This window comes from Ctenopharyngodon idella, chromosome 18 (genome assembly GCF_019924925.1).
Source record: "Ctenopharyngodon idella isolate HZGC_01 chromosome 18, HZGC01, whole genome shotgun sequence".
Taxonomy (NCBI): domain Eukaryota; kingdom Metazoa; phylum Chordata; class Actinopteri; order Cypriniformes; family Xenocyprididae; genus Ctenopharyngodon; species Ctenopharyngodon idella.
The window spans coordinates 27,838,162-27,864,167 of NC_067237.1; the positions used below are offsets into that span (position 1 = coordinate 27,838,162).

A 26,006-nucleotide genomic window follows, 5' to 3' on the forward strand; every position below is an offset into this window, starting at 1 on the left:
AAGAAAGATTTTTTATTATCAATGTAGAAAATAGGGCTGTGCGATATGACAATATATATCATTACCACGAAATAAAATGTCTATCGTTAGAGATTTTGCTATATCGTATATATCGTAGTATGTAAATATATTGCACTGTTGACACTTCAGAGTGATGAAATGCATGAATGAGAATATAAAGAGCTTGATGTTAGAAGAGTTATAAGCGGAATATATCCTGAAAAGGAACTCTGTGCAGCACTCGTGCTGACTGGCACACTGCCAAAGTGCACGCATGATTTAGAATTAGAGACGTGCTCGATGTTAAAGTGTATTAAGCACAATAAGTAGGGGTGGGCGATATACTGGTAGACACGATTAGCCAGTTGAAATCTGTCAACTGGTAGAGATTTTGGACTATCGTCTCTGTCAAGGTTACGCTCACGTGAGTTTGCTATGCTGCGCAGTCACGAAAGCGTATAATTTGCATGAGTTTTTAAACATTGCGTTTAAAAAGTGCAATTAGCAGCGAAAGACAACTCATTTCAGCATATGCACGCGCTCTCTGAAGAGAGACCGTTTCCCAGCGCCGTCTGAGAGACGCGCGACATGAAGCTGCTGCTCAGAGTGTGTGAGGACTAATTGGGTTTGAACGGTTAAATACACATACCTATGTGCCAAAGTGACCACGTATTTACAAGTAAACAGAGCCATTTATGTCTTAAGTGAAGGTACAGTTGAGAAAGACAAGGCTCGAGTTGCAGTCAGTCTTAAAGGGACAGCATCCAAATTTACCTGCTGTCACTACTAATGCTAATCAAACAACAAAAAGAGAAAATCTCTCACTGCTTGCTTTTGTAACTTTAATAAGAATAAATGTATATTTAATTTACATAGTAAAGACTATGCATTGTTTTTTTATACCTTTGATTACTTTATACATAGTGTATATATCTAGTGTTTTAAATTTTTTTCATGTAGGTCTATTTCGTGTGTCTTTGTTCTATTGTAGTTTGTTTTCTTTGCTCTTTATCACAGTTTATTTGTCTTCAGTAAGCTTGATAGTTTTTTAGGCTAGTATTAATTTTTTTTAATTATATTGAAATTTTATATATGAAATTTCAATGATATGGAAAATTTTGATATCATAAAAATCTAATTTAAAGCAAAAATAACTACATCGTGATATATATCGTTATCGTGATATAAAATTACTCATATCGTGATATAAGATTTTGGTCATATCGCCCAGCCCTAGTTGAAAACGTCTCAGGTTACAGCTGTAATCGTGGTTCCCTGAGAATGGGAATGAGACATATGAGGAACGCCATCAGTGTAACAGAGTGTTGCCAACCAATGACTGGTGTCACACATGCTTCAGACACCAGTCATGCTGATGCCGTTCCCCATAGCGTCGATCCAATATGCAGCGCTCAGTTCCACTTCTAAAGGAAACAGTTTTGCTGGTTTATATTTTTTGTGGAAACTGATGCTTTTTTTCCTGAATTTCGTGATGACTGGACAGGTAAAAAAAAACAGAATAATGTTTGATGTTATGACATGTAAATATTTTTACTGTTACATTTAATTAACTTAATGCATACTTATATTAAGTAAAAAAAAAAATCTGGCAACACATTAAATTATAGTTTACAAAGCCTGTCCTTGTAACTGCAAATCACTACCCTTGAACAAACTACCATATGCCAAATTTAAATGCCAACTCATATCTATCACATGAGACAGGAAGTAAAGACCATGAATATTAATTAAAAAAAAAAAAAATACAAACACTTTGGCCACACATTTTAATTACAGCAGAATTATAGTAGTACAGCAAGTACTACTAATGAACAAGCCCTGTTTTCATTTGTATTATGTAATGGCCGATAATTATTTTCATTATTACTGGTGCTCACATTATTAGTGGTGATAGTAACTGCACAGCAACACCCTAGCACTGTGTAACCAGCATGATGTAAAGATGAGAGATACCTGGATCCCTCCTCAACGTCGGTGGCTTTGTCCAGCACACTGCTGAGGTTGTGCTCGGCCTGTGTCTCCTCAGGCACCTCCTCCAGCTCCTCCTCTCTCATCATAGATAGACGGTAGTTTTCCAGCTCTATCCTTTCTGGAGTCCCTTTAAGACGTTTGGCCATGCTGGGCTCCGTAACTCCGTTCACCTCTGTCACTGTGATGGACAGAAAATGAGGAGGAGGAGAAAAGAGAAAATGTCATTAATGAAAACAGTTAATATGTAACAGAGAGGGAGAGGCTCAGGGCTGGTATTTAGGGGTACCATTTTAGTAATTAGCATAATATTTGCATAATAATTATAATAATGCTCCTAAATTCTTGATTTTGTTAGAGCTAAAAGCATTAGGTGGCAATACATAGCTGTATAAATCCATTTTTAGTTTATCATCTCCCTTATTAGCAATTCATTTTAGTACTGTGCATCCACCACCACCTTCTTTTAATGTTGTTTTGAAGCTAACAAATTACTGCATATCGACGTTCACTTGCACTCAGACAAATAAAACAAATCCAGTCAAAGTTCTCTTTAATTTTTATTTACACAAGCAATATTTGATCTTCATTATTTCACATATATACTATATTAAATATCATGTTGTCAGTTAAATACCCTTAAATACATCCTTAAAAACTATAAATACAAGTTATGGTTACTTTGCCTTTTTCCCTTCCTATAAAGCATCTCAGATTTATTTATTTTTTTTTTTTAAATATTAATGAACTTTGTTTTAACACTAATCAACAGGTGGGCATGTGTATAACTAATATGTCTATTCCATTAAGCAAATCCCAAAACTCAAATCAAGCCAGTGAGAACATTTTGTGCATGTAATTAAACACACATCATGACTGTGGTGGAAGTGGTTACAGGGATGAAGCATGCAATCCAAAATGAAACGATTGAAGGAAAAAAAAAACATAACTGAATTATGATCATTGTAATCTGAACCCACTGAATAATGAATATCCCTCAATAGATTATGTAGTGACAGACCCCATGAATAAAATTGTGTGATGCATATCTATGATTCCAGACTAATCTGATCCTTTCACCCAACTGCTAAAGGAATAATAAAGCTTTCATATTTTGGCCATATTTCACCAACAAATCTAAAAGTATAAAAGAAATTGTATTTTGCATAAACATTGTCGGTTTTTTTAGACCAATTATATCTGTTTTTAGACCAATTATATGCAGTACTGCAATGAAAATAATGAAAATAATAATAATAATAATAATAATATTAATGCATTAATAATGACCCAATTTTCTTATGCATAGCAGTATTGTCTCAAAGCAAAGCATCTTAACAGTCCTAAAAATAAGCTTAATTTTCTTTATGCAAAAAATATTTCTATTTTTTTTATATATATTTCTATATTCTTTTAAATATAACAGGAAAATATGAGATTTAACTTCTAAAATTTTTATGATTAAAATGTTATTTAAGATGTCACTAAAACCACTTAAAAACACTAATATATATTTCATTCTAAGTAGCACAAACTCACCGGAATGTTTTGTATTGCAAATCATTCTCAGTGACGCACACATAACGGATGCCACGAGCAGTAGTGTTAGTATGCAGAGGAGAATTAGGACATGAACAAACACTGAGACAGAGATGCAAGGATTGATGGGAGAGTAGACCAATCACAGGCACAGATGCAGGCACTAGCTCAGCAAAAAGCTGCACTTATAGGAGAGGGGAAAGGTAAAGCTTACAGAGTCCACCAATCACAAGCACTGATACGAGCACTACATTACAAAAGGTGCACAAATCAGAAATTACAATCACAAACTTAAAGGCACTAATCACAGATCTACACAGTGGAAGGACAGAAAGGAGAGCAGCAAAAACAGGCAATAAATAAACATTTTTTTAACACATGCAGGCAAAAAAGGGTTAATTATTATCGCACTTAAGTTATTTAATAAATATCACTTTTGTTATTTCTAAGTAACCAACTTCACACAGCTCTAAATTTAATTAACAGTACATGTTAACACAATTAATTGATACACTTCTTTGCCTGAATGATTTACTCATACACAAAAGAAGAAATTTGATTGGGCTGCACTATTTAGATAATATACATACTATACATCCAAGCAGTTTACAAAGTTAATAATTTGTGAAATCATCAGGGATACACAAAACAAGCACAATATCACTCTTTAGTCACAGCCTGTGCAGGTGGGAAATGCCCAGATTAGATCAGAGGCTGAAAGGGGGTCATGCTAGAGAATATTGAGCAGGATGTTGAGAGTAAAGCAGGAGAGCAGATATACGCAGTAGGCGAGGAGGAAAGGAGAATCTAAGGGATTGTGCGCCACCTGGTGGCGGGTCCAAGACATTGCTTGTCGCAACGAGCGCAGGGTGCCCCCTACTCCTCGAGAGAGGCACAGGATGGGGCCTAAAGAAGAAAGGCGGGTACCTGAGGGCCGGCGTTCCGCAGGGGCCTGAGAAGTTATGGCTTGGCCTGGGGCGTCCACTGTGTTGGGGGTTACCGCCAACACCTGGGGCTCCTATGACCACAATAAAACACATTATTTTAATTTGTTATTACATCAAAAATAATGTTAAAATAGATCATGGAGGCTGGGAATACAGTGTCAGAGAAACATCTCTCTGAAACAAACAGATTTTCCCAAACACAGAGACTAAAAGTAATCAGTACCTTGGGGTTTAAGGGAGCAGCAGCAGGCGCAGGCCGTTTTCTCTGTGCCAGACCAGAAAGTCGGTAGCAGTAGTGCGGTTTACAGTAAAACTTCCCTACAAGAACAAATAGACATACAAATTCACAGCATTAGCATCTGTTTCAGGACATAAATCTGGGAAAGCCTCAAATGAAGTGATGCAAAATGCAGTGTGTTTGACGTGGTTGATTTTCTCCTAACATGCATATCTGTAACTACGCCATGTGGGAGGTTATGAAACGGCTCACAGTTAATAAAGAATCGTTGATCATGCAAAGAAATGGTCTCTGTCTCAAACAACAATATCCCACTGTGTTGGTCACAAAGCACATCTCATGACAGCAAACTATGAGCAAGCATTTATTACAGGAAATTAAAGAGACTGCTTACATTTATCAAAAGCTTTATAGAATATTAAAATGAAAGGGTTAGTTCACCCAAAAATGAAAATTCTGTCATTAATTACTCACCCTCATGTCGTTCCACACCCGTAAGACCTTTGTTCATCTTCGGAACACAAATTAAGATATTTTTGATGAAATCCGTGAGCTCTCTGACCCCTCCATAGACAGCAATTTAATTATCACATTCAAGGCCCAGAAAGGTAATAAAAACATTGTTAAAATAGTCCATGCGACTACAGTGGTTCAACCTTAATTTTATGAAGCGACGAGAATACTTTTTGTGTGTAAAAACAAAACAAAAATAACAACTTTACTCAACAATTTCTCTCTTCCCTGTCATTCTCCTACACTGTTTACGTTGTACATACAGTGCAGCGCTTCCAGGTTCTACGTCAGAACGCTGACTCATTATTGGCTGATGCTGTATATGTGAGCAACACGACGCATGCGTGTGATGCTGACACAGGAGCTGGCCAATAATGAGTTGTCTTTCTGATGTAAAACCTGGAAGCGCTGCACATCGAGTCTACATCGTAAACAGCGTAGGAGAATGACAGGGAAGAGAAAAAAATTGTTGAATAATGTCGTTATTTTTGTGTCGTTTTTGCGCACAAAGAGCATTCTCGTTGCTTCATAAAATTAAGGTTGAACCACTGTAGTCACATGGACTATTTTAACAATGTTTTCACTACCTTTCTGGTCCTTGAAAGTGGTAATTAAATCAGAGAGCTCACGGATTTCATCAAAAATATCTTAATTTGTGTTCCGAAGATGAACGAAGATCTTACGGATTTGGAACGACATGAGGGTGAGTAATTAATGACAGAATTTTCATTTTTGGGTGAACTAACCCTTTATATTTGCAGACAAAAATATATGCAAAAATGATGGTAACTAATAAGTAGCTATGAATAACATAATCAGGAGAGATATTCAATAAGTCAGTTTTTATTTTGCGTTTTTTTTCATACCATCCTCAACATCGAAGGCATACGAGGACAGGCGGAGGGTGGTGCCGCAGTAGTCGCACTTGAAGCAGCTGCGGTGGAAAAACTTTCCTTCCGCGCTGAGACGCTCCATCACATAGACGCGCTTCCGACAGAAGAAACACACATCACTGCCACCGATGTTCTGAGGAAACTCCTTTCGCAAGGAACCCTGCAGAGAGAAAGACAGAAAGGTGAGACATACTAGTTCAGGTCTTTTTTTTTAAGTGAGAGCAAGGAGTAGCACCTAAAAGCATAGAAATCTACCAAGAGAGACAGCCATGCACCAAAACACTGCATGATTTTCTGTACTTCGAGGAGCTGGAGATCTAAGTTTGGTGTCAATAGTTGACACCAAAGTCAATAGTTTGTACCAAAGACACTAAAATAAAACTGATCTAATCTGTGTAAATAAAAACAACTGTGTGTTCTGATTTCACAACATTGACATAAAAATAAGTTATAAAAATATATGATAAATATTGAAATGAAAGAAATATTTTAGAAATTGCAAGAGATTTAGAAATTATAAAAATAACTTCTTTACAAATGATAACCATTAAATTGTTTAATTAATAATTAAATAAATTATAACATGTTATAATAGTGAACAGTGAACCTTTCTCACAGATCCTTTTTTCTTGGAACAAAAAATGTTCCAGTATGAGAACATGGATTTATATACCCGAAACAACTTTTTAGCCTTATAAAACCTTAAATAATCTTTGTCCTTGTGGGTGTTATTCCTGTAAAGTCGCTGTAATTATTGCTGATGCAATTTCTTGATCCAATTATCAGTGCACTGAATCATGATGTATGCATTTTGATCACAAGTAGTTGGTGATACCCAGTCCTACATGTACCATGGCAAAATGTGCTGTCTCAGTGACGTACACCAATACTACAACACCCATATTTCTTACCAAATCCCTTTTCTCAAGCAAGGGCCTGGGGTCGTCCTTTGCCTGAAGCTGATTGGCTATTTGCTCAGCCAGTGAGCTCACACCCCCTGTGTACATCTTTACATAGTGCTACATGTAGTGAACAGAACAAAAGAAAAATTGAAAGGGGAAAAAAAAAAAAAAAAAAAAAAAAAAGTGTTTTTGATAAGCATAAATAGTTGAAAGTTAAGTGCAATACTAAAGCAATTTTATGTGTTTCAAGACAGTGAAGAATTAGAAATACAAAAACAAAGGTTAAATTCAAATGTTCTTGCATGGTTATTTATTTGTGTAGATGAGAGAAGGCACGAGGTGTAATTCAGCTCAAAGCAATTTAAAGTGCTAAAATGAGATGAGGAAGTCAAGTTGTGAGAAAACGGTAACAAGGAAAACTGTTAATTGAAATAAAAACCTTCAACCTAAAATCATACTTTCACACCACAACATACTTGATGCAAATATACACTGCCTTTCAGAAGTTTCAGAAGGTCAGTAAGATTTGTTTTTTAAGAAATGAATGCTTTTATTTAAATTAATCAAAACTGATAGGAAAGACATTTATAATGTTACAAAAAATATAAATGCTGTTCTTTTGAACTCTCTATTCATCAAAAAAATACTGAAAAAAAAAAAAAAAAAAAAGTTTCCAAAAAAATATTAAGCATTTCAACAATGCTTCTTGAGCAGCATATCAGCATATTAGAATCATTTCTGAAGGATCATGTGACACTGAAGACTGGAGTAATGATGCTGAAAATTCAGCTTTGCCATCACAGCAATAAATTACATGCTAAAATATATTAAAACAGAAAACAGTTATTGTAATAATATTTCATAATATTACTGACCTCTTTCAAAAACATTAAAAAAAAAAAAAAAAAAAATCAAAATCTTACCAACCTCAAACTTTGAATGGTAGTGCTTCAGGACAATGAACAATTAAACATAAATAAAAAGTTAAATTTGTATGTTCTTGCATGGTTATTTATGTAAATGACAGAAGGCACGAGGTGTAATTCAGCAAAGCAATTCAGAATGAGGCAGTCAAAGGAAAACTGTTAACCTTCGGCTTAAAATTACACTTACACAACAACATACTTGAAGATACAAATTTAATTTATTAGTATCTCCTGAAATACTCAGCCTGTGTTGTAAGTACAATATAATCATCTTGTTTGAAGCATGAACAATATCAATGTAGCATGAACATCCAGGGCTGTGTTTCCCAAAAGCAACATGAGCGAAGTTGATTGTAGAGAACAATGGTGTCAATGGTCTCCACAATCAACGATGCTTTTGGGAAACGCAACCCAGATTAGTTTCCTTAAATAGCTTTCATGCAGTTCATAATGAATATAGGTCACATCCAGCTTATAACGATGTTAAAATGTATGGCAACATACAGTACTTGAATTTCAATATTCTCTGCTTCACACACACTGATGCACACATCTGGTTATATACAGGTGAAGACTGGATTGAGATGCCTTTAGGTAAAAGGTTCACAGAGTGGCAGCTCTCTACTATGACAGCATGTGTTTGAAAGCGTTATAGAAACACATCCATGCACACACAAATGACTTCAGAATACAGCAGTCATTCGATGCATCATTGCTACCTGCCGGAAAGAGCCGGGGGAAAGCAGAGGACTATCAGAGCTCACATCACGCGCTCTGTGCCACTGCTCTGTGAAGAAGCGTGATGACTTTTTCTTAGACTTTGAAAGACGCAGAGACAGAAAGAGAGATAGAGAGGAAGGTAAAGGCAAGATGACTACAAACGGACAGTCTTAAAAGGAATATTGCAGTTTAAATATAAGTTAACCTCCATTCAGCATCTGTGACATGATAGAAAATAATAGCAATTATAATAACAGCACTTGCAATAGAAGTCTATGGGGCAAAGAAAAAAACAACTATTATTAGTGTACTTCTTTTTGGTTTAACAAACTGAGTTATTTTCCATATAAATCAATAGCATCTGTGCATAAGGCTTTACTTTCAGTATAAAACAAAAATTTTTAATGAATTCTGACTAAATGAGCCACATTCATATCAATGTAAAACGCAGAATCTGTCACTGTGTGCGGTAAGGTTAATGAATTGCATTACTTGGTGGAAGAACTGTATATTCCGATTATTATTAATAGAAATAATGCAAATAGATATTGAACATTGCTGCAATTTATAACACTACTGTTTAAAATTTGGGGGTCAGTAAGATTTTTTTAAGACATTAATACTTATATTCAGCAAGGATGCATTAAAGTGATCAAACATGCAAAGATTTGCAAAAGATTTCAATTTCAAATTGAACTGTTCATCAAAGATTGCTTGAAAAAGTATCATGAAAAACATCAAAAATATTAAGGAGTGCAATGGTAATAGGTTTATTGGGCACCAAATCAGCATATTAGAATGATTTCTGAAGGATCATGTGACACTGAGTAATGACTGCTGAAAATTTAACTTTGACACATGAATAAATTACATTTTAAAACATAAAATAGAAAAGTTGTTTTAAATTGTAATGATATTTAGCAATAGTAATGTTTTACTGTATCTTTAATCAAATAAATGCAGCCCTAATGAGCATAAGAGACTTCTTTTATAAAAAAAAAAAAAAAAAAATGTACTGACCCCAAACTTTTGAACAGTAGTATATACTGCTGCTGCCACCTTTTATAAAAGCAACAAGCCACAAGAAGTCATATTACAGTGATTTTACCACAATTAAGGAGTGTTTTTTCCTGTGAACATGACATGAATAGGAGCTTTATTTAACCCTGAACATTACTGGAAAATAATTTCCAATCCATCTTTGCTAAATCTGTTGTGATAATGCTGAAAGAGTGCTTAACTGCTAAAATGCTAAGTTTACAAGGACACTCGGTGCTGAGAGTTCACCTTTGGCTTTGCTGGTTTGTCTTTAAACTGAGAGGCTAACCTCTCAGCTCGCTCCTGAATGCTGGGAATGTGTAAAGGCACGTGATCATCAGAATGCAAAGTCTGCCTTCTGCTGTGAGAGAGATGCAGTCTTAAAGTCATGGAGTTAGGACAAGGAATATCACCGTTTTCAGCATCACTGTGTAACAAATTCATTAAGAAAGTCCTTTTGAGTTGTGTAGAGTTACGTATAAAGCATTCAAACCATCATACTGTGGGTTAGAGGAACTTTTTGTTTAAGGTGCAGATGAGATGTCCATGCATGTCTCTCCATGCTCAGGCAGGGCTACCTGATGCTGGGGGTCAGAAGGAAAGAGGGGTTGCTCAGGGCTGAGGCCGTGGGTCAAAAGCCACTGCTCAATAAAGAACCGTGATGGCTTTTTCATAACCTTCACAAAGGAAGACGTGAGGAAAAAATGACTATTAACTTCAATACGCATGTAAAAAAGAAATGTTCAAGATAACTCAAGGCCACAACTCAAGAAGAAAGCATGCAAAACATGGTGTTATTATTGTCTTTAACCTTATGGCTGCTCTTGACCAAAGCTGTCTGATATTGTCCAAAATCATCCATAAGTTAAAAGCATGCTGTTTTCTCTTGAATTGTTCTACCTGTGGCTTGTCCTTCCTGTCAGGCTTGCCTTTAAATCTAGAGACTAAAGTCTCAGCTCGCTCTTGAATGCTAGGGATATGTATGGGCTCTGGCTTGTCCACATTAGGCAGGTTATCTTCCTGTAAATGGAGAGGCTGATGAAACCTCACACTATATTGCTTGAGTTTGATATCTCATTGCATTTGTACACCTTTGTAGTTTTAAATCTGAAACCTAACAGATTAATCTCTTAAAAATAATATATTGTAAATAATATAGGTGTTTATTCCACAAAATTAGTGTAGTTCTCCGCACACAAATGAAAGTTAAAAAAAGATGTAACAAGTTCAAAATCTTCAAAAGATTTGTTGATAATGTTTTTAGAAAAGCTCCATGCAGTTGTCATGGTTACCCTATAATAGACTGAAAGGTCCTGGATCGCATTCTCTTCATTACTACCACCATTACACTTGTTTATGTCTGAATGGTTAACATTATGCTGCAGGGAACAAACAAAAATCAGTTCAACCTCCACCCTATCATTAGCTAGGATATCTCAGACTAAACTATCAAAACTAGAAGGTTAACAGGCCTATATTTGTAAAACAAAATAAAACAAAAGCATGGTGGTCCATTCCAGTATTTTCATTAAAAATAATGCTAACCAAAATGCAATTTCAACTTCATAAAACTTTTCAAGACCATAAAACAAAATGACCAAATTTTGGCTTGCAGTGCTGCATGAAATATACCGTTTCAGTTCTGGGTAAATTGTTCACATGTTCACATGTTTGTCTATTTTTATTTAATTTAATTTATTTTTTTATTTAGGTGATAGCTCCAACATGAGCAGCAAGTAGTGAAAAAATTAAATGTATTATTATTACTATTATTATGATTAAATATTAATAATAATAAATGTTGAAATAGTTTGTACTCAGGGCTTGACATTAACTTTTTTGCTCACCAGCCACTGTGGCTAGTGGTTTTCCCAAAGTTTCCAAAGTTGCTGTTGGGAAATTACATTTAATATGATTAAAGTTGACTTTGACATGCTAAAATTACTTGATTTTGAGTCATTTTACTTGATTAGCTAGATTTAAAACTCAGATGCAGATTTCAAATTCAAATGCAGATTGACCACCAAAATCAAGACTAGGCCTACATGGTACATCGGCTGGTATGCACAGGTGGGCAAGGGATGGGTAATATGACCATAATATGATACATTTTATAATTTTATAAGTTATTTTTCTTAGGCTATATAAAAACAACAAAGAAGCAAATTAGCAAATTACAAATACAATAGTAAATTAAATAGCCTAAACTCTTTTTTTCAGATACAGTAGGTTTATTTAACATTTATTTAACATCTTTTGTTGTTTGATTAACATTAATGACAGACAGGTGTTCAATTGGGCTGCTGAATGCATGTATGTAATATACTGACACATATCCAGTTTTTACCAACCTGTTTACGTACACTTAAGCCATAACGACTGTATTCACGCGAGATACTCCACACGATGGACATTTTGACATCTGTGTGTGCAGAGAGCACTTCTGTTGTGCGTCATTCAACGCAATTCCGCCAATCCCGACTTCACTAACTGCAAGTTAATCGTTAACGAATTGTGATCGGATTGTAATTTTGTGCTACGACGAACTTGGCTACCTTTGATTAGGCTGTAGGCTGAAATTCAACCCGCCAAAGTGGCTAGTGGGAGTGGCTGTCTTACCCGCCACAGCTGAAATCTACCCCGATTTGGCAGGGTTGGCAGGTGTTAATGTCAAGCCCTGTTTGTACTTATTTCCACTTTAAATAATTTTCAGTTTACTGATTTACATTGCCATTTGCATGACTATGCCAGGAAGATTGATTAATTCAAGACAGATGCTACAGCAGCTCTGCACCATAAAGTCGTAAAACCTACAAAAAGCTCTTCTCAAGAGACAGCAATAGTAGAAAACCAGCCCCTGTGAGAGATGCTGAGGTTAGTACTGGATGACAGGAGTGTGTCACCTGTGTGTGTGGAAGAAACGATGAAGAGAATGAGGAAGATGAGGGTGAGGAAGAAGAAAGGAGAATGGTTTTCTTAGGGCAGCTCCTCAAGACCTCAGTCCCGCTGCTGGCCTTCAGAGAGACAAGAGAGGAGAAACCCGTTCACATATAGTAATATATTACACAAATGCAAAACCTCACACACATTCCTCAGACAAAAAAAACCCCTGAAAATACCATCTAAACATCCAATCACCTACTACACACAAACACAACCACAGTGATGAGTGACAGGAACATTGTGTTAGAGAACAAACAGTGACCAATTAAAGCAGAAAAACACAGCTGATAATCAAACCAGAGACTTTAGTAACACTTAACACACACAGACCTCCCATGCACATGGAATGTCTAAGGAAGCTATCAAAACCACATCTAAACCTTTACAATCTGAGAACAAGGAATATCAAAGCACCAGAACAATAAGCAAAGTGTATGGCTCATTTGTCTAAATCAAACTGGAAATGCAAACAAAGTACACCAAAGTACAGTGTGGAAAGATTGGCCTCTAGGTATCCAATAAATGAGCACACCTAGTCAAACAGGAAACTAACAACAACAGACAAGTACACAGGGGAATAAATGATCACCTCATGGGTCTATCATCTTGGTTACTACATTTGGAGAAGCAAGGAAAGACACAGGAGACACTATATTGTAACCTTAAAAGCAGGGTGTCTTTTCTACAGCTTTGTACCTGCTCCTGTTTGATAGGCAGAGTTTGACACTTCAGTCTTTCCTTATAGCGGAAACTCATTTGCTCCTGTAACTGTGTGCGCCTCTGAATACATACATAAAACATGAATTCAAGGTACATATCATGCTTTCCTCTCACACACGCGCAAGCTTTCTGCTCAGGAACAGTTCTTTCACTAAAAAAAAAAAATGAAAATACCAAACAAACAAAGGTAGCTTGCCAATTGATAATTATAAAGCCAGTAATAGACTCAGAGTAGAATAAAAGCTACAATACCGTTCAAAAGTTTGGGGTCAATACGATTTTTTTTGTTTCTTTTAAATTACTACTTTAATTTAGCAAGGATGTATTCAATTGATCAAAAGTGAGAATAAAGACATGTTTAATATTACAAAAGAATTCTATTTAAAATAAATGCTGTTCTTTTGAATTTTCTATTCATGATGTATGGATGGATGGATGATCGGCATTGGAGACTTCTTTAAAACATAAAAAAATCTTACTGACCCCAAACTTTTGAACGGTGGTATATACACCACCATATTTTGAAGCAAATGAAAAAAATGAAGCTATGAGGGAAGGAAATATATTCTGTTCAATATCTTGTGGTCACATTTTTACAACTAAAGCACAAAGTATCGAGGGATGATATATTTTCAATGACGGAATGACTGATACCAAGGTACACAACAATTCATGAAACACGAGCAGAATGAATTTCTCAGTAAATCATTTATAAAACTCTTTACATAGACCAATTCAATGTAAAAATTTGCACAAGGATGCTTTTAAGCATAATTCGCATCTTTTTTTACCTCATCTTTCTGAGGTCTTTTTGACCAATTTTTTCATGTCAAATATAAGATCTATAAGACTACTTCAACTCAAACAGACAAGAATGAAATGCTTTGAAAACAATTTTCAACAACATTTCAACAAAAACTGATTAACAGTTCAAGCATGGTTAAAAAAAAAAAAAAAACAGTAAATTTAGTCACAAAGACAATGACAAATATAGTAGAGAGGTAAGTAGGTACTTAGAGTGTTAATGGTTGATGGGAATCTGGGAACATGGGAATGTACTACACTCTTTACCTTCCTCCATGCAGGGACTGAAGCTAGTCGCACTGACTCTTTCAGAGAGGGAGCAGGCGGAGAGGGGGTCAGTAGGAGCCCCAGATTAGGCATAGAGTCCCCCTGTGGCCAGCAGCACATAAGTGATGGGTGAAGTGATCAATGAAAAGTGAGGATGTGCCAAAGCCATTAACATCCATAGGAGTGAGGAAAGAGAACAGAGAAGAACAGAAATGAGAAATAAGGATAGGCATGCACATAGAAACTGAAAGTAAATGACTGAATTTACAACAGAAAAACCACCTGTAATGTGCCATGCATAAATAAAAAGTAAAGAAAAACAAGCGACCAGTTTTCATGCAGGAAGTAGAAGTAGACAGATGAATGAGCAGACATACAAATGAACCAGTCCATGCATGAAACCATGGACACCTGAGAAAAACAATGCTGTTTAAAAGTTTGTGATCAGTAAGATTTTTTTTGTTTGTTTTTTCTTAGGCTAACCAAGGCTGCATTTATTTAATCAGAAAAAAAAACAAAAAAAAAAACAGTGATTATATTTGTGAAATATAATTACAATTTAAAATAACTTTTCTATTTTTCTAATAAATACCTGTAATGGCAAAGCTGAATTTTCAGCATCATTTCTCCAGTCTTCAGTGTCACATGATTCTTCACAAATCATTCTAATATGCTGATTTGATGTCCAGGAAACATTTAATTACTGATGTCCAGGAAACATTTAATTAGTATTACAGCAGAAAACAGTGCTGCTTAATATTTTTGAATAAACCCAGTATTTATTATTTGAAAAAAATCTTACTGATCCCAAACATTTGAACAGTAGTTTACAGATAACCCTTATCTTGCAAAGCTCCAGTAGATAAGAGAGTTATCAAACCCACACTGATGCAGAGCACAAAGGGTTTATCTTCCTATAAAAAGCTCTCAAATCCTCTCTCATGCCAGTCATTCTTGCTGGTTGCTCCATCAGAATGAACCAGAGTTTGAATCCTATCAATTTTAGTCTATGAACCTGATTTCAAACAATCCCAGCATGCTGAGCACTTCTAGCAGTAAGTAAAAGCAGTTTAGGACAAAATTCTTCCCATTTGTTTAAAACAAACCTCATAAAAACATGTTTTGTTTAAAGGTTTCCTGCTTCCCTCCCACAAAAAAATAAATCACTCAAATAGCACTGCAAAAGCAATGCTGATCTACAATGTGATATTCTAGCACTTATCAAGGCTACAGTACTTGAACATATACACTGCTGCACCTCAAAATTCAGTTATCGATTATATGTACTTCACCAGGAAATAGGCAAAGTGAAGGTTAATTTTCAAAAGAAACTTAATACAAATTGAAGAAATAATGTACCATCCAGTGTTATAATAAACTAAAACTATTAAAAATCGTTTTTGTGAACTAAAAATAAAGCTGAAATAAAATTATAAATATTAGATAAAAAAAAACTTCGCATTTAAAAGGCATAATTTCAGTTAGATAGAAAAAGATTTTGCTTGTCTCCTGAGGCCAAAGGATGGCGCAACGAGCAAAATATTAATGCACTGCATTAAATTGTTTATTCAAAGCAATGAAATAAATGACAGACTTCACAAAAAAAAAAAAAGTGCATAACGTTTAAACTAATGCTTTTAATTCAAATATAATTTCGTAAACTGAATAAAGAATTGTAAACAAAACAGCATCATATATTTATGTATTTAATAAAGAGCCGAAGCGCAGATCACACAGAGTACTTTTTGCATTTAAAAACATGAGATGCAGTGGAATGGAAAAAACCCCACAAAGTTTCAAGATAAGTTTTAACTTCACATGGCTTTCACATGTTAAACATGTTGCAAGACGAGAGTGCAACGGTCAAATATGTCTGTCTAGCATTTGTTTACATAGAAAACAAAGGAAAAGCAGCGCAGAAAATGTGTTCTGTGTGAACGCCTTGGTTGAAGTTTTGACATAACCAAGATCTTTCCGCATCAAGCTTCTTAATTTCTGCAATGTTTTGAAAGAACAACGCAGCAGCGCCGCATTAAGTGGGCTCTACTGGACAGGCCAAGAAAAACATTAAAATGCAACGACTCTTACATCATCGAAACTCTAATTTTAATTTGACAGCCCTACATCTTACTTTATGAATCCACAAATGTTTGAAAAGTTTCCATAGACATTTTAGGCAGCAGCTCTAACCCACCTGTCGTTTGAGTCCGGTAGACTGCGTCGGAGCGTTCTCCTCAAACTTTGCTAGGAGCTGTGTGGCCATTGACTTCACTTTGTTGTTGTTGTTTGCTGCTGCAGCCGAGTCAATTTTACGTTCCGCCAGAGCTGTAGCTATAGAGGGCCTTTCGTCTCGATTAACCCTCTGCAGCTCCTCCTGAGATGTTAGAGAACAGGAATGAAAAGGTTTGGATAAGCACACACACAAAGCAATTTGTTGCAAATCCATTGATTCGGCGAGATATGGCCTTACATCCTCTGACTGTCCAGTCTGGCTGGTCTTTCGTCTTTTCCCTTGTACATCCAGTTCCTTTTCTTTTTTATCCTACATGAGATTTCAGAGGAAACGTTGAAATGCTAAGATTACAATAATCAAATTATTCTGCAGTATCAAAAAGAAACTTGACTACCTTGGGGTTTCGTTTGCGGGAGATGGCGATGCTTTGACCCAGTTTACTGAAGAATGAGATGGGTGATTTAGTGCTGGCAATCAACGCAGCCTTCTCCTCAGGGCTCAGATTGTGGTTTTCTAAAACAACACAAAAATATGAATAATAAACTACTACAATATATCAAGGAATTGCATGCTAGGGAGTAGCATCATTATTTGCATAATGGCTCAACATTTATTATTTTTGGTTTTACAATTTTCTCTGGATGAATTATTGTAGAACTACAACTCACCACCAGGTGGCACAGTGTCCTTGAACATTTCATAGAACTGGCTGAGGTACATCACCATGGAGAGCTTGTCAGGCTCCACCACACCAGACATCTCCTTCCCGGTCATGATGGGAGAAATTCCAAACTCCTTTTCTGCCACGTCAAAAGCCAACTGGTTGTTCTTCTCCACGTCTTTCTCATCCAGCGAGTCAAAGTCACTATAATTATAAAACATCACAACTGAGAAACATCTCCATATAGCATAACCATGTTCATAAGCATGTTAGAAAACTGTAGACAAATGCTAAAAAGTTATTTAAAACCACTGAAACCAGATAACACACATACATTGATGAGATGAGATTAACAAAAAAAAAAAAAAAAAAAAAAAAAAAAAAAAAAAAGCACAATCTGTTCACACTGACAGTGAATCAGTCCCTGGACTGCAGGTTGTCAAGTTGTTGTTTTGTTGGTTGCTAGTAGCCAGTGTTACTCAGTTGCTGCATGCAACACATGAGCTTCACTGTATGAACTCCAACTGCTGTCAACAGCATAGTGTTAAACCAAAGACTTTAGATAAACAAAGATGGTGCACTCACATTACTATTATTCGGAGAAAGTAAAACATGCAATTTGGGGGAATAAGTCCCGCATATTAAATAAAAGAGCCAATCGCCAATTGGCGTTCTGAGTTCTTACACATGCTCTTATGCACATTGGCTGGTCCAGCGTGAAAAACACATTTTTTGTCATGATTTGAGCATTTAAGAGCAATGAGACAGTTGTCAGATTTCATTGGAAATTTTAAATATGAAATTGTAATTGTATGCTTTGTGATCAGCTTTAGAAAATTCCCCATTCAAAGAGATAGGAGCTGTACTTGCATGACTGAATTAGCTGCCCAAGAGGCGTTTCAAAGATGGCCGCCGATTGAAATGACTTGCCTTAAAGGGACTTTGGTTAAACTCTGAAGATGAATCTGCATTTGCTGCATTCCCAACAGTCTGTGTTGCTCATACTGCATCAAAATTGTCACTGAAACTGACCTGAAGTCGCTTTATTGATGCAAATCTGTTAGCATGAACCCCCTTTAGAATCGAACAGAAACCGCTTTTAGCGAAGAACTACTAAATTTAAAAGTAATCTATTTGAAAACATCCACATCAAACCATCAAACTGACATACCATGCAAAGTTTGGGGTCAGTAAGACTTTAAGAAATTGTATTCTGCAAGAACATATTAAATTAAACAAAAGTGACAAAAGACAGTTACAAAAGAAGAATGATTTCTGAAGGATCATGTGACACTGAAGATTGGGATAATGGCTGCTGAAAATTCAGCTTTACCATCAAAGGAATAAATTACATCTTGATATTAAAATAGAACATTTAAATTGTAATATTTCACAATATTACTGCTTTTACTGTATTTTGATCAAATAAATGCAGCCTTGGTGAGCATAAGATTCTTTTTCAAAAACACAAAATCTTACCAACCCCAAACTTTTGAACAGTAGTATATGTTTGCTAGGTGGGACTACGTTGATTGTGTCAAAATTCACACAGTATATTTTATTTGCAGTATTAAAGATATACTTCCTATAGTAAGTACATTAAAACTGAACTAATACACTGCATAAATGTCTAGATAGAGCTAGTGAGGAAGGCAACTGTTGGCGTACAGTAGACTCCTCAGAGAATTCCACTAATGCTGCATAAAAACACAAATGCAGACTAGTTTAGCTGACCATAACAAACAGCTCACAAGCAAAAGCTTTTAAAGGTCACTCAGCATCTGCTCTAATGGAGAGAGTTATGATAATGCTAATGTACGTCTCAAAGGCTAATGAGGCTTTCAGCTGTTCTACGTAACAGACCCCAGTGAAAGACTAACTATAGTTCCTGCCCTTTTGCAAAAGAGCAACTTACCCAGCTGTACTTTTACTACAGTGTGCTTTATTCAACAGATGAGTATGCCAAGTAAATAAATACTACATGGTAAACAAAGCTATAAATAGCCCATTAAAAGAAATTAGGTGAAGACAAATGAACTGCCACAGATGAAGAAACTTTTGAATGATATTACCAATGACATTATCACTTAAATATGTACTCTATAAGCTTTTGCCTTATTCCACAGCTTAACAACAAAGCTGTTGAATCTTTGGCTCATCGAATCTTTTGTTTTGTGTGTAGTTTTTGACTATTATAAAACAGGGCTGGGTATATTGATACAGATTTCTAGACTGATTTGATTCTGATTCACAAGTTTTTCAATTTGATTCAATTCCAATTTTGAAGTATACCTTAGTTATATTGTCTATTTTGCTTACATATGGAAAAAACAGGACAGGGTTTCAGATTGATTCAAACCAGTAACTTACACAAAAGAGTCATTCATTTGTGAATATGAATATTCTGGACTACATTAGTCTTTAAACTACCATTCCAAAGCCAGGGGTCACTGAATTTAATTTTATTTTTTTTATTTAATTGATCTAAAATACCGTAAAAACAGTAATATTGTGAAATATAATTACAATTTTAAAAATATGTTTTTATTTTAATATATCTTAAAATGTCATTTATTTCTGTGACAGTAAAACTGAATTTTCAGCATCCATTACTCCTGTCTTCAGGGTCAGATGACAGAAAACTTTTGTAACATTATAAATGTATTTACTGTCACTTTTGTTCAATTTAATGCATCCTTGCTGAATAAAAGTATCATTTTAAACATTTGTCACAGCCACAGGTATTCTTTTCTTTGTCTAAAAGCTTTTAATATGGAAAAAACTACAGTAGAGAATGCTTCTTTTATAATGATAGTCCAAAGCTCAAATCATACAACAAAACCTCAAAACTCTAAAAATTTCAAACATTTTTCTTTTTAACTTCACCTTGATCTCCTGTCTTCTCACACTGCGAGGGGCATATGACTTACACGTCCTCTCAAAAACAAGTTATATTATTCTTTGTATGAACTGAATCTCTGATTCTCTGCTGCAGTGTTTGTCCACTAAGTCCTGCATCTCTAAATATAGAACCATAATAACACAGAGCTTTTGTTGGGATCAGCATGTGGCATACTGCACTTACATGAGGTCTGGTCTGTATCTGTGGATGAGCGCGCACAGCGCCAAGCCACTCTTCCAGGACGTGGTGAGATCAGACACACTGACACCTCGGTATCCCTCCGTCTGCCTCTGACACCAGTTAAGCAGCTTACTGGAGCGCACAATGGACTCTGATGGGAAGGAAGCAAAGTCAGTATGTGCCTCTGAAGCAAAACTATACATATATTCAATAATGGAATGCACCGACGTCCAATCGGATTGGAGTTAGTCACATGACCAGTGCAGGGTCTGAAGAACTTTCATGATGCATTTCATTCCCTTTTGAGAGGTTATGAAACATTCAAGACATCGACGACACTGGTAATAGCTCTCGGTTTGTGAAAATCCACAAATATGTTAGTGCATAGTTGTTTAATTCTAAAGTGCTCAAAAGACACCTTTCCATTCCATGTCAGAGTTACTCTTTTCATACAATAAACTGCACAAAGCTTTTTGAAAAGCCTTTAGAATGTCATGCATTCGGATCAGAGTCGCCCGCAAAATTACCTTGCAATTGCTTCTCAAGCAGAATTTCTAGGATGAGAATAAATCAAGTTATACACGTTTACATTTGACACTATCCAACATAAAGAAGGGTGAAAAGGCTAAATAAATGTGTGGAAAATCAATGTATACACAGCTGGTGTGCAATACTAATGTGACACTAAATCTACCCACCATTTCTTGTGAGCTTAGGAGTTGAAGAGTTGACCACATTCTCCATGTCAACGCGCAAATCCCTGGTTTCTCCGGTGTCCAACAGATGCCGTACCTGTGGAAAATTATATTGTAATGGTATTAGAGTTCATGTTTATTCCTTCATTTAAATTATCCAACATATTTAATAATGATAAACAGTGGTCAACAATTTTTTTCCAATAGCTGATGCCAATACCTAGAGAGCAGGGTGGCAGATGCCCGATATAATGCCTATATATATATATATATATATATATATATTTTTTTTTTTTTTTTTTTTTTTTACAAAATATTTATTTAAAAGCCACTAATCTAAAAAGAGAAGTTATTATTTTGGATGCATCAATTCAATGCAAATAAGCATATATTTGTCTTTATGTTATAGCCAATAACTGATAAATGGCCAATATTAAAATTCAATACTTTTTTTCTAAATACATTTAAATAACTTTAAATCTACAAATCAATCACTATAAATACAAGCAAATTTTATAATGCAATCATTATTTTGAGATTTGCTAAAGATTACATTTAAGTGTTAATAAATTATTCAAATAAATAAATATTTAACACAAATTATAAATATATATTACAAATCCATAATATAAATTCAAATAAAATCTTAAATTGTTTGAAATATTAGCTTTAAGAGAGTGGCAAAGATCTAAATGTGAAATCAGGGGAATTACCATTCATAACTAAATATCCAAAACGGACGATATTTATCCAATATTAACTGACATCAAATCAATTAAAAAAATCTAATATTGGCCAATATATCAAACATCTCTATTAATTATCCACTGCCAAAGCAGTCAGCAAATATTTGAAACTCTCAAAAAGGTGGATGTATGTGATCTTTGGAATATCGACTAGTACAGCGTATCGGTTTAAAACTAGACTGATGGTTCAACTGTGCAAAAACCCACCTGGTTGGGTCTCACTTGGTGAAGGCTGATGTTGGGGTACCGTGTAGTTGGGTCAACGCTGTACTGGCTAAAGTTCTTACTCACATTTTCTGGTGTCGTCTGTGGCAGCAGTCGATAGATACTTTCCCTGAAACCCAAGGGAGCCGTGATCATGATTACTACACACCATGATATCAGACCCAAATTCCCTTCATCTTGGCATTAGTCCTATTAGTGATGTTGCCTCAAGATGAGACCCTAGAGGGATCATGCAGGCTACTCGCTCATAAAACACTTTTGCTTCCCCACAAACATGCTGCTTATTGCATACAAGTTGAAAAGTGCTTTACCACTGTGACTTACCCTGCAGTACGCAGCAAAATAACAGTGCAGGAAGAAAACAAGCAACACAGTAAATGACAGCCTGTGGGGATTTGAGCTGTTTACTGCTCAGTTTGAAGAAGCAATCACTGTCAACCTCATCATAAGTGCTCTGCAGCGGTATATCACTCTGGAAGTTTTTGGTATGGCATAACACCATATTACTCATATTATTTTTACAGTATGCAGTGTTTTTGATATTCAGCATCTCTTGATGTATTTGTGTATATACTCTGTGCTTTCTATATACAGGCCTAGGAAAATAAGCATATTAATTTTTGTGATTAATGTGGTTGTGCAATTGTGTTCCCCATTTTTTAAATCAATTTACAGCCATAACTTTTAATATAAGAAAAATGCCAAATGAGGACCAGTAAACTTGACTATGCAATAAACTTGACTAGATCTTTCATTCCCAGAGTGACGAATGTAGCTATATCAACAGCAATTTTTAATATATTCTCATTATTTGCACAAACTGTCAAAAGTTAAAAAAAAACAGACACAAATCGAATTAAAACGGAAAAAATAGCATTTATTCCCATTATCATAACTTGATGCCATTTGCTGAATAAAACAAGCAACATAGTGAGGTCATGTGACAGCCAAAGAACTTGAACACATGAATATGCAAATTAGTCCCTGCCTCCACTCAATAACTCCAGCTCAGACTACCTGACCCACTCTATCAACTATAGTAAACGCTACACAATCGCAAGTGAAAATATTTGTTAAATCCATATATGTTTGAACCAGAAACTGATTCAGAAGAAGACGAGGAAGAGAGAATTATACAGGGTCGTCGACAAGTTGATGTATCAGAATGGTAATGCAATTTATGTATCGCTCTCTACAACATCGGACACACAACGGTAATTGATATGATTAGCCTTTGGTTTGATTACATTAACAAACAGCTAACAACGTTTTGCTAATGTTACACAAACCATGTTCCCATTGGTCATATCAGAGTCAGACAGCTGCCTTCTAAAAATTAGCATCCTTAGAAACGTTTTAAACATTATAGAAAGTCAGCGGAGAAAGGCATATTCATCATAACGTCATAATATATATCATTATTAATAATTAACCAGCTATATTGCTATATATACCCGCTTTTTACTGTCCCTTCTTGTGCTCACTGTGGAAGAGACCCTGCAAGCTGACGATATTGGTTACATATTTGAGGAGAAAATACTCAGCAATGTTTTTCTGACTGATGAATTTGCACATGGTTTGTCTTAAAGGATATTAAAAACACCACATAGACACATAACATTAAAAACTTGATTTTCACCACAGGGGGGTGTTTAATTGGTTGGAGTGTATATGGCACAGCATGCTGTAAACAGCCTACTAGCATTCCATTCTGAACATAAAATCGGTCTTACCGTTCAGCCAGGACCTCCAGAGGGGAGCTTCCATGAGCCCAACTTCGCACCATCCATGCTGAATCCATGGCTGCCAAGAAACCTCTTGCTATTCCAGTGCCCATTGGCCAAAATGGCTATACACAAAAAAAAAAAAAAACACCACATTTTCATCAGTCAACCTGTTCCTCATACACTAAGAGTGATATATGCGTGGCTGTAAAATTCATATTAGAAATCAGTCACCTTCTGTTTGAAATATGATGGAAAAACTATCCTCACAGCTGCAGTCTAGATAGTGTAGCTGTGTGTGGTGTTTTAACTAAATGCTTTCATTACCACAGATTCTAAAGTGGTGGTTTCAGATTTATGTGAGAAAATGTATTTTCAGAAGTTGAAATTTGTCAAAAGAAGCCATCGGAGAAGAGCAAAAGCCAATTTTGTGGTACTTCATGGAAAAACACCATCTGGTTCTATTAAAGTAGGTTATAACAAATAAACTCCCCTACAAGAACATAGTCCTATTTCTCTTTTCCACATGGGTTTTCTACTCACCTCTAGAAGGCTGTCCCCCACCAGGGCTACTAGCAGCTTATGGCCGTTGCGCTGCCGGACGAGTGCTGCGTTTTCAGAGGCATACATACAGGTGAAGTCAAACATGGCGACATCAGGTTGGCCGTAGTGGTTGATGGCAAAGTCCAGCTTAGGAAGCTGATGATTGGTAGAGAAATCTGCTGCCTCTCTAGCATAGGAGAGCAGAGCCTTCTGGTCAACATTGGCCCTGGAGAGCAGCATTTCTGTGTCGGCATAGTCCTGTACAAGAGTAGGGAAAAAACAAAATAAATATACATATTTTATATAATTTAAAAAAATACTATAATAATACCATAAAATGCTATGGCCATGGTGTTTTTTTAATGTGTGTGGGGGTAGGGGGGGTCAGGTAAACCTTTATGGGGGGGTCCCCACAAAGATGCCAATATCTGAAATTCATACTAAGTGACGTTTTTTTAAACGTGAAAATGCAGAAAGCTTTCTGTGATGGGTAGGTTGGGGGATAGGGGATAGAATATACAGTTTTGTATATTCAGTATAAAAATCATTATGTCTATGGAAAGTCCCCATAAAACATGAAAACCCAACGGAGTCAAACAATAGTCAAACAATTTTCAGCACTGGAGGACAATGTAATTATAAAAATAGTCTTATAAAGCTGGGTTTGATCTTTCAAAACTACGCTCAGTTGTCTGCAACTGGAGAGCACCACAAGGCATATAATTCAGTCATGAGTGGCTGTGGGTGTGGTAATGGGATATTTGAGAGGTCTTTTCCTCTCTGATTCATGTTGCTACGAGCGAGTAGTGTTTGTTCCTGCGAACAGTCAGGCTTTTTAAAACAGATGAGGACTCTCAGCGCTGACACTCATTTAAAATGGCTTATTTTGAGCACCATTACAGTTAAGGAATAATGCTGACAAATTAAATACAAGTGTTTTGTCCAGTGGGATTCTGTAATTTATCCTGAAAAATGCAAAGCAAGCATGCCTCTCTCGCAACCTATCGGGCTACATTAATCGGTGTCATTACTGTGCATCATTATATCAGTCGTATTGTGCAAGAGCTTGTGCATGAGTGTGAGAGAGAGCGCTGGGATTGAGGTTCCTTGTTAATGATTCAACAAACTTGGCAGTACAGGGAACAAAGCAGAAGAGCTCATTGTGAATAAATGGGAACAGACTGTCCACTCAAAGTAATGATTATTTACACTCCTATGGCCAAAAAGCCTTCTAAAGACAGAATTAAACACCTAGAACTTTAGTAGAATACATACATTAACATTCAAAACATATATATATATATATATATATATATTTTTCATATTTAATAAGTCTCTTATGTTACATTTTAAAATAACTGTTTTCAATTCTAATATTTTATTTTAAAATGTAATTTATTCCTCCGATGGAATGCGGAATTTTCAGCATCATTACTCCAGTCTTCAGTGTCACATGATCCTTTAGAAAGCATTGTAATATGCTGATTTGGTGCTCAAGAAACATTTCTTATTATCAATGTTGAAAATAGTTGTGCTGCTTTTTTGTGTGTGTGGAAAATGTGATACATTTTATTCAGGATTCTTTGATAAATTCAAAAGAACAGGATTTATTTGAAACAGAAATCTTATGTAACAAATGTCTTTACTGTCACTTTGGA

General features: G+C 35.7%; 1 protein-coding gene across 35 annotated transcripts in view; it reads right to left on the reverse strand.

Annotated features, from left to right (window-relative positions):
• mical3a (microtubule associated monooxygenase, calponin and LIM domain containing 3a) overlaps window positions 1-26,006 on the reverse strand; it is a 116,986-nt gene that overhangs the window by 29,789 nt on the left and 61,191 nt on the right. For 17 of the 35 annotated variants that reach the window (XM_051870812.1, XM_051870811.1, XM_051870813.1 and 14 more), the window contains exons 8-27: window positions 24,349-24,606; window positions 23,815-23,930; window positions 22,064-22,190; window positions 21,114-21,207; window positions 20,943-20,969; window positions 20,419-20,566; window positions 17,341-17,537; window positions 17,067-17,185; window positions 16,910-16,981; window positions 16,634-16,813; window positions 14,440-14,541; window positions 12,609-12,719; window positions 10,606-10,725; window positions 10,284-10,382; window positions 8,667-8,765; window positions 7,031-7,138; window positions 6,093-6,279; window positions 4,699-4,793; window positions 4,456-4,546; window positions 1,975-2,170 (exon numbers count right to left, since the gene is read on the reverse strand). In XM_051870812.1, coding sequence (XP_051726772.1) covers window positions 1,975-2,170; window positions 4,456-4,546; window positions 4,699-4,793; window positions 6,093-6,279; window positions 7,031-7,138; window positions 8,667-8,765; window positions 10,284-10,382; window positions 10,606-10,725; window positions 12,609-12,719; window positions 14,440-14,541; window positions 16,634-16,813; window positions 16,910-16,981; window positions 17,067-17,185; window positions 17,341-17,537; window positions 20,419-20,566; window positions 20,943-20,969; window positions 21,114-21,207; window positions 22,064-22,190; window positions 23,815-23,930; window positions 24,349-24,606 — 2,546 coding nt within the window. Of the gene's footprint in view, window positions 1-1,974; window positions 2,171-4,455; window positions 4,547-4,698; window positions 4,794-6,092; window positions 6,280-7,030; window positions 7,139-8,666; window positions 8,766-9,954; window positions 10,073-10,283; window positions 10,383-10,605; window positions 10,726-12,608; window positions 12,720-14,439; window positions 14,542-16,633; window positions 16,814-16,909; window positions 16,982-17,066; window positions 17,186-17,340; window positions 17,538-20,418; window positions 20,567-20,647; window positions 21,208-22,063; window positions 22,191-23,814; window positions 23,931-24,348; window positions 24,607-26,006 lie in introns of those variants that run through there. The other 18 variants (XM_051870840.1, XM_051870844.1, XM_051870841.1 and 15 more) reach the window with 16 other exon arrangements.